This window comes from Glycine soja, chromosome 2, assembly GCF_004193775.1.
Source record: "Glycine soja cultivar W05 chromosome 2, ASM419377v2, whole genome shotgun sequence".
Classification (NCBI taxonomy): Eukaryota; Viridiplantae; Streptophyta; class Magnoliopsida; order Fabales; family Fabaceae; genus Glycine; species Glycine soja.
This window is the reverse complement of record NC_041003.1, coordinates 1625001-1634442: the sequence shown is the minus strand read 5'-3', so window position 1 is coordinate 1634442 and position 9442 is coordinate 1625001. Positions and strand designations below refer to the sequence as shown.

The window sequence follows — 9442 nt, the reverse complement described above, 5'->3', positions numbered from 1 at the left end:
CAAAGATCATGGTTTGGATCAGGAGTTAGTTATTTTATATAGTGGTCCTAATGCGAACATTAATATCACGGGTTGGCAAGAGCAAATAACCGAAAATGGTGTGGGGTATGTCACATGTTATAGGCACTGTCAGCTTCAAGCTTGACCCTTTTAAAATGGGTCCACACAAAACTGCAGAATTTCTCTCATAAGATAGATTACTAAGATTAAACCCAAGCATTGCAGCCTCCAAATTTGAAAAATTATAAAATGCAACATATGTGTTCATATCATAATACTATCCAACATATTTTCGCGGCATACTACTAATAATAATTAGAATTCACCAAGATGTAGTCCATTTTATTTACAGCCGTAGAAGCTGTTGATATTAATTACTACAAAGTGCCACATGATAATTAAAATTAACTAATTAAGAACTAATTCACATGGATCCGATGGTAGTCCTTTGCGTTGATAAACAAAGTACAAACCAAACCCTACCCAGAGTGATAAAAAAAAAAAAGTGAGAGAGACATGGACATGCACACGACACAAATTAATGCACTAGACTAGACTATTACATAAGTAAGCTCCTAATAATGGCTGCTTGAGCACTGTTGGAGTCTGTGTTAGCCAAAAGCTCCGATAATCGGTCACTTAGATCATCAACCTCTCTGTGCAAGTTCTTTATGTAGTTGCATGTCTCCTGCAATACCTTAGCAGCTGAAACCTACACAATACCCACAAATCATTATAAATAATTAAACTTCATTATTTAATATTACTATTATTATCGTTATTATTCATGCACCGTCAGCTTAAAATTTATTACACTATCAATTAATCAGAAGTCATTTTAGATATGAATTCGAATTAATTATTATAAAATTTAACGAAATGATCTGTTATTACATTATAATTGAATTATTTTATTATTATTATTATAGCACATATACACTTGGAGCTAGCTAGTTGATATAAGTAGTAATTAAGTAATGCAGTCAATAGGGGGCAAGAGGGGGAAGAATCTGATGATGAGTCCCATATACTATAGCCTCAAGTTGTGGCTAAAGAAAATAAGGGAGAGGAAGCTAGGCACGAGCTAGCGTGACTTATTATCTACCAAAATGAAGGGCATCCACACAAAATGTGAAATGTATGTGTGTGAGTTATGGTGTGTGCATGTGACAGAGAGAGAGAGAGAGAGAGAGAGAGAGAGAGAGAGAGAGAGAGAGGGGTCAAAGTTAATAAATATACCTTGTCGGAGCGCCTAGCACGAAGCTCAGGGATAAGTTGTTGTAACTTGGAAACGAGATCGGTGATTTGAGCATCAGTGATCTCAGCGGAAGCACCGGATTGTCTTGAACGAGATCTTCTGCTAGACATTGTCAATTAATTAATGAGAGGAACAATTTATTAACAACAACGTCCACTACTACCCTTTTGTGATGATGTTTGTGTCAGAAATATTTGCTGTTGCGAGCTACTACTTCTAGCTACCTCTTAATGACTTAAGGAATTGAAGAGAATAATTAAAAATGAGAGAGGAAAGAGAGTGTTGTTGTTGTTGTTGTTGTTGTGAGTGAGTGAGTGATGAGAGAACAAGGTCTGAGGGGAAATTGGAGGGCCAAGAAGAAGCAGGAAATGGGGGGGGGGGGGGGGGGGGGGCTTGTCAGACGAGAATCACAGAAAATGAAACTAAACAAACTTATCTCAAAAAGAGAGAGTGAGAGGGATATGTGTATGGGAGCAAAGCAGAGGGAATATTTAAGAGGGAATTGAAGAGGTAACTAACTAGCTAGGTAAATAAAATAAAAGAGGAGGAAGAAAGAAAGTAGAAAATAATTAATTAAATTAAGAAAGTGTACATGTTTGTTGGTTTTAATTATTAGTTGAGAGGGGGAGGAGAAGGAGGAGAGTGTATAGGTATAATAGTGAACTAGTGGGTGTTGGGAGTTGAAGAGGACAAGTGCATGGAAAGCAGTGGGCTATGCTTGTTATTAATAGGGTTTTGTGAGAGAGATGAATGAAGGAATGGGAGAGATACGCCATACTGTCCTTTCTGAATATGTCCCCTCGCTGGGGTTAGACTTCAAGTGGCTTAAGCCAAATGTGCCTTGTATTAGCCAACGACGCGGGACCTCTTTGTGTCAGTCTCAGCACGCAAGCCCATGTTATCTTACTACTTCCTTGTCATTTTAATCATTTCATACACATTAATCCGCTTCTCCTTTTTTCTTTTCTCAATAAGTAACCTTTAATTATTCACTAATTAAACACGCCCCCCTCCTCCTTTCCTTGCAAATTTTATTTTTACATCAATTTCGATTTTGACTTAATTTATATTTTATAAAATTGATTTATACATTACTTTGTATATATTACTACTATTCGATGCAGAAACACTAACACACTTCTGTCACATTTAGAATTCGACATCTTGAGGGCAAAATTTATTGGATTGGCGAATATCTATAGGTGTGTGGTTCAATAATAGTATGATAGGAAGCGATCCAATAGAACCAACAACAATCATTAGAATAAACTTTAATATTATTTTATAATTTAGGTTTAAGTCTAATTCAATCTTATAAAATTAATGGGTAAAGTAAAAATTGTCATCTACTTATATACATTACTATAGAGCATATACATCCTCCTAATACCAAAGATTAGACATCTCAATCATGAAATATGTGGAATTGACTAATATTTACGGATGGTTCAATAACAGGCTCATAGTATATAATCCAATAGGTCCAATAACGATCCGTAGAATAAACTCTTATATCATCTTAAAATTTAGGTTTAAATCTAAATGAATCCTATAAAATCGGTTTGTGAGAGTTATTATTATCTTATATACACTACTTTAAAACACATCCCCTTACATTGAAAACTAGACATCTCAAGCATGAAATTCATAGGATTGACGGATATTTATGCATGGTTTGATAGTAGTCCGATAACAACAATCATTAAAATAAACTTTGATACTATTTTAAAATTTAGGATTTTTTTATTTTCAGTTAGAAATCATGGGTATCTCCAACTCCACTTAGTTAAAGACTAATTTCACTCACAATAAATGGTTGTTGTTGACCCAAAACAATTTTATACACGATAAAAATTAAACAATATTATACTCTACTTTTGTTTCAAATATATTTTTAATTTATTAATTAAAATTTATTATAATAAAATTATTCAAGATTTACTCTTTATTTAAAAATTACACACTTAAATGTTATAGTTTATCATAAATTTTAATTGATAATAAAGAATATATATCTTAATATTGAATATGTTGTTAGCACTGTTCTTTTAAAAAATTAATTTGATTTTTAAAAGTTACCGAATTGGTATTTTAAAATAATGTTCTTTTACCACCATGTAATGTTTAATTTATTATTCTCAAAATAAGTATTTAAACAATTTTAATAACAAACTCTTTTCAATATAAGTTTTATTATTGGTTAAAGATTTATTATAATTCACACACTGATGTGGGTTTTATTTCGTATATTAACTAATTAAAACTACCTTATAATTGTACAAATTTTAATAAAGTTAAATTAGTAATTAAAATTGTTTTTAGAAAATGTTGTTAAATTTTAATTTAAATTACAAAAATAGAAAAATATTTACTGTACCAAATTTTTCTGTGTATACGTACTATGAGATCGATCGACAATGTCAGAACGTAATAAAATAAAATTGTTCACACTGTAATTAAATAGTACTTATATACATGCATCCCTATCATAGAGTTTAGTAATCCACCGACCATGAAAGGTTATACTGTACGTGTGTTGTCTTAATCTCTTTTAATTGCGTAATAGTTTTTACATCTAATACTAATATACATGTGTGCAGAAATTACATTGCCTTCACATTTTAAAACCCTTTTAATTTACTTCCATAGTTTCAAAATAAATATCATGTTAAATTATTTTACACAGATAAAAAATCAATTGATAGATAAAAAAAATACTAATTTTATAAAAATATCTTTAATCTTAATATTACATTAAAAATTAACATAATACTTATTTTTTGTAATATATTTTTCAAATATAAAGCTTATTTAAGGATGGAGAAAATAATATCTATTTTCATATTCAGGTATTTTTCTTGATCAGAAGATATCTAAAACTTTTATTTATCACGTAAACAATTTTTATCTCCCTAATCTGTTTATTTTAAAGCAACTGTAACTTTATTTTTAAATCAAAAATAAAACCTTAAATCTTAATTAAATAACTCAAATGTCAAACTATTGTGACAAGTGAGATTTAGTCTTCATATTCATGTATGATAATCACTTAGCAAAGACAAAAGAAAATTGAAAACTTTAGGATTAGACCTGCCTAGAACAACATTACTGTGCCCCTTGAGCCTGCTGCAAGACCTTAACTTGGGAGTTGGGAGCATCAAACAAGTGGCTATGCTACCGGCTCTGGCTGCCTCTCCAGCAAGCAGTGAAGCAGTGACTTAACTTTGTTGTTTTGGCTTTTGTCTTGATTTGGATATTTCTCAAAAGTTTCACCCCTCCAAATTAGAGGTGAAATTGTTGACCAGTCTCTCTACGACGTACTCCACAATTCACGTTATTAATTTGGTTGCTAATTATGGTTATTATTACACTGCAAATGGGTATACCACAGTTTTGCTATGTAGTAGTATTTCTTTTCTTCTTCCTATTGGGTACGTAGCACATAGCACCCACAATGTCACGTGTCATCTCGTTATGTCTGCCTGTCTGGGCATCAAAAACTGTAACATTAGCACGTCTTTTTTGTTGCTGATGCATGTATATTTAGGTAAACGACAGATTAACTTTATCACTTTAAATATCACTGAATTTAAATAGGAATTACCTCAATATATTTTCAACCTAAATTTATTTTAGATTTTTATTTTGCTGTCAAAGGTGAAAAGCGTGCGTGTAAAAAGTGAAAAGAAAGGTGCATTTATTTTTAAATTTAATTGGGTTGAGTTTATTGGGTTTTTTTATTTGTATTAATAATAGATATATTCTTAATTACTTCTCATTTTACATAATTTTTTTCACTCCAAAAATAGTGACCAATTCGTCCTAAATAATGAATCCCAATAGCGTATTAATTATAAAGAGAAAAAAATTATCATTCATAATTTTATCTATTTCTAACAGGATTGTCTTTCATTAAAAATACTTTTGGTTTTAAAAAATAAATAATATATTAATTATAAAGAGAAAATTTTATTTCCCATAATAATTTTATCTATTTCAAGGAGAACTGTCTTCTATTAAGAATATCTGTGGTCTTAAAAAAACAATTAGTATATTTATGAATTCAAAAGATCTTATGCCATAATGATTAAAGTTTTCTTTGAAGTTTAATTAAATGTGTAAACTTGTCCAATAATATTTAGTTAGGGTTAGATTACCTTCTCATAAAAAATAAGTTTTAGAAATATATATCCTTTAATCAAATGTATTATATATTTTAACAAATTAATTTATCATATATATGTACTTATACCTTATCAAAATCAAATTAAAATCATTAACTTTAATTAGTAATTTTCAACCCTATACGTGAATGGTTCAATATACATTATTTTCATTAAATAATAATAGTTTTTAGTTTAATTTTATATATTGTCAAGGTTCACACAGTTAGAAGTGACTTTTAACATACTCATTATAAAACGTATTTCAATTATATGAAAATCCATAATTAAATAATAACATTATAATTTAATTAGTTATTTTTATTCATCATCTTGAAAAGCGTTTTCTTTTATAATAATTGTCGCTCATAATTAAACAATTATATAGTGATGAGGTTTAATTCTCTAACCTATGTATAGAAATTTTTTTATTAGAACATACAACTAAATTTGTTGATCTTTATGCCTTGATCAAGAAATAGTCTCATAATTTCCAATTATGAGTATATCTTACTTTCACCAAACACATACGTACTCTATAATTGTTATAAAAAATATAATTACTTTTTCTTTCTTCTTATTTATATCTCATTTTTTGTCTCTTTACTTTTCGTTACATTATTTGTCATATATATATATATATATATATATATATATATATATATATATATATATATATATATATATATATATATATATGGTATAAAATGTGGGATGTAACTTTATTAGAATCGAGTAAAATTATTATGAATGATAATTTTTTTTCTAAATATTTAACATAATAATATATATTCAAAGAACTTAAATTTGAGACACTAATTAAGTCAAAAGAATCTTATGATAATTGATTCACACGAATATACCTTTTTTTCTCTCTTTCTAGATAATCATACCCCAATTTTTGGAGTGTAACTTGAATATTTTTCGATTTTATTTAATTAATTAATTAGTATCCTGCTCCACAGTCATGAGGTACTTGAAAGTCGTAGGCAGGGGCGTGGCTATGGTTGCAGTGTTTTAGGCCGCAGATTCTTAACAGTTCATGAATGTGACACCTACATTCCAATTGTAAACACGATCATCACGTCATTAGTTTCGTCTGTCTCTTCTTTTCTTTTCTGAAACTCAACCAAATGGTCCATTTTCTCTGAAATATTTCCTTCTGCCTTAGGATTCTCTCTCAAGCTACACGTGTTTAATGACAAAATTCCACACTCAACCAAATACTGTGGTATGTAATTAAACGCGATGATGCCTAGCTAGCCTCTTGGGCTATATAGCTGGCTCCTTTACATCTCTATCTATATAATTTTATCCATACAAACAAAAATTGATGCATGAAATTACTGATTCATTACTTACCAGCTGCTCAATGGCTGAACAATTCTGACCTAGCTTATTGGATTAGCTTTCAACATGTGACACATTTATGTCCGTTTACTATTGGAAACGCAGCAAAGTTAATGCGCTGTATAGTTGAGCAAAGTGTCGTGACAAATCTCACATTGATAAAAATTTCACAGAATTAAAAAACCTTAAAAATTTAGTAAGGTACGCATCTGATCGATCACTTTAACCATGTAATTAAGAATATGTGCATGTTATAGTTCTATCATTTTTTGTTTTACATAAAATTTAGGAAGAGAGGATGATGTCACAATTTAAGATTTAAAAAAAATATACTCAAAATATACTTATAGACGTTGATACATTTATCTCACTTCAAATAGACGGGTGAGTTTGAGACTAAGTAGAAACGTGTCAAACTACACCAACCGATGAATCAAGTAACTTAAAGCTGAAGAACAACTATATATGCAACTCTAACATTAACAAACTAATCGATTGCTTTTGAAAATTATTGCTTAGAATATTCGAACGTGATATTTAGGGATTCCTTCTTTGACCACTTGGTTGTATAAATGTATTGGATACATCTAATTGATTATATGGGTACATTTAAACATTGTTTGAAGACCTTTAAAAATAAAATATGATATAGAGTATATATCCATGTGTCCGATTACTGTGGCCAACTTAGAATACTTTTATCGTTTTCATGTTGAATGATGTGCTGTCGATGTTAGACCTTGATGAATTAATATTGCCTGAGATGACCTAACATGAATCTCATGAAACTGGTGACTAACAATAAATATAGGACATTTTACACGTTGCATTTGGATTTTTCATGGCGTGATTCTTGGCATACAGATTATATATACTATATAAACGCCCACAATTTTAGCCATGCCATATGGAGGGCTACGAAACCCAAAAGGTGGTTCCCATTTGCATCTTTATCTACTAATGGAAGTGGAAGTCATTTTGCATTTTATATATATATATATATATATATATATATATATATATATATATATATATATATAAATGTTGCCTACTTCATGGTGGATCGATATAGCTCTTCATAAAATAACGCGGTGCAGATTTTATGGGTGTTTGTGAATATATTTTTATTTTTTTGTAAGAAAGAATATGTAAATAAGTAATAACTTAGGATTTGATAAAAATATTTTTAAAATTTTAGTTTGTTAAATACTTCTAAAAAATGAGAATATAGTTAACAATGAGTGATAAATAATATCATGAGCTATGATATTTGGAAACCTAATTTTTTTAAAAACTTATCTAGTTAACATCCATCATTATTTTCTATTTCTCTTTTCCAATCATTTCATATCACCAATAATACTTATATTTATTTTCCATGCAGGAAATGATTTTTGGATACCCTTTAGTTGTATACATATTGAGAGAGATAGAAAAAGAAAAGATATAAGTGATTGATAAGATTCACAATATGATAGGAAGAGAAATGAGAAGTATAATTGATGGAGTATTCCTAATTTATGAGTGACCAAATATCATAACTCTATTTCTTCTCTTTAATTTATTTCTCTCTCAATAAGTGTCAATTAGTATTTTGGGTGTACAAGTAGTATTTTTCAAGTAATACACTCATATTTTTCCTTTTGAATAAGTTACACCTTAGGTTTGTTAAAGATACTACAAAAAGTGTAATTTAGTAACATTTCTAAAAAAATGAGAATGGTGAACAAGTGGATTGAGTTAGGTTGATGGACCTTACAAAGATTAGGTCTTAGTATATTGAGTGTCTTCAAAAGTAGGAAAGCCTTTTCAATTTTTTATTGGTGCATTGACTCTGTATATCCTTGTATAACAATTATATATAATCCTCTGCTTTTTATAGACATTACACATACACAACCTATGTTTTTCAAATAATAATTCGCACAATATCCCTTTATCATTTCAAATCCAGATTGTCAATCTGCATTTCTATTGTTCCTGCAAATACGTATATATAGGAGGAGTTGCACGCCTTGATGCGGCAACCAGCACGATAACGAAGCCAAGCTGGCAGTTGCAATAGCCGACAAAGAGGGCAAGGGAGTAATATGCGATGGAGAAGAAGTTCATGTTGCAATCTTTGGCAGTGAGGGAGAAGTAGAGGTTGAGAATAGGCCTCGAGTTTGTTCGAATTTCAATGTGGTTGAGTTGAATACGAGCGAGAGGAGAGTCTCTTCGTCGGAGTAGAGGACTAAAGTGGCACTCACAAAGAGGGGAGGAAGGGAAGAAATAAGAGTGTTTTGAAAGAGAAAAATACTTAAAAATCATGTTTCAATTATGTGAGGAGACACACACACACGAATTTTTTTTTGAACAAGTTTATCAATTATACTTATGTGTATAAAATAAACCTTTTAAAATATATATATATAAGAATGAGAATAGTAAATGATATAGACTATACAATCACATATAAATAATCAAGATTTAGTATTATTTAATCACTACTTAAAAATTTGTAACTATTGGATCAAGTGGCCTCAAAATAATTAAGAGGGGGTTGAATTAATTATTAATGTGTCTTGACTCATTAAAAATTTATTCTTCTTAATATTACTAGGATTCAATTAGACTTTACTACAAAGTTATGAGAAAGTAAAGATCAAAAACAATAACTTAGACAAAAGTA

The 9442-nt window shown here is 29.7% G+C and overlaps 1 protein-coding gene across 1 annotated transcript; it reads right to left on the bottom strand.

The window, feature by feature from the left end:
* Positions 1 to 309: 309 nt before the first annotated feature.
* On the bottom strand, positions 310 to 1954 carry LOC114378900 (transcription factor PRE6-like). The gene is made up of 2 exons (XM_028337489.1): positions 1240 to 1954; positions 310 to 712 (listed from the first exon to the last, which is right to left on the bottom strand). The coding sequence occupies exons 1-2, from the start codon at positions 1366 to 1368 to the stop codon at positions 560 to 562; spliced, it is 282 nt and encodes a 93-aa protein (XP_028193290.1). The 5' UTR covers positions 1369 to 1954; the 3' UTR covers positions 310 to 559.
* Between the last annotated feature and the right edge of the window lie 7488 nt (positions 1955 to 9442).

Excerpts from the sequence above, each read along its gene's own strand:
- LOC114378900 (XM_028337489.1), bottom strand. The coding sequence starts at position 1,368 with ATGTCTAGCAGAAGATCTCGTTCAAGACAATCCGGTGCTTCCGCTGAG. Across the intron at positions 713-1,239 it reads GTGCTAGGCGCTCCGACAAG|GTTTCAGCTGCTAAGGTATT; the intron begins GTATATTTATTA and ends GGTATTGTGTAG.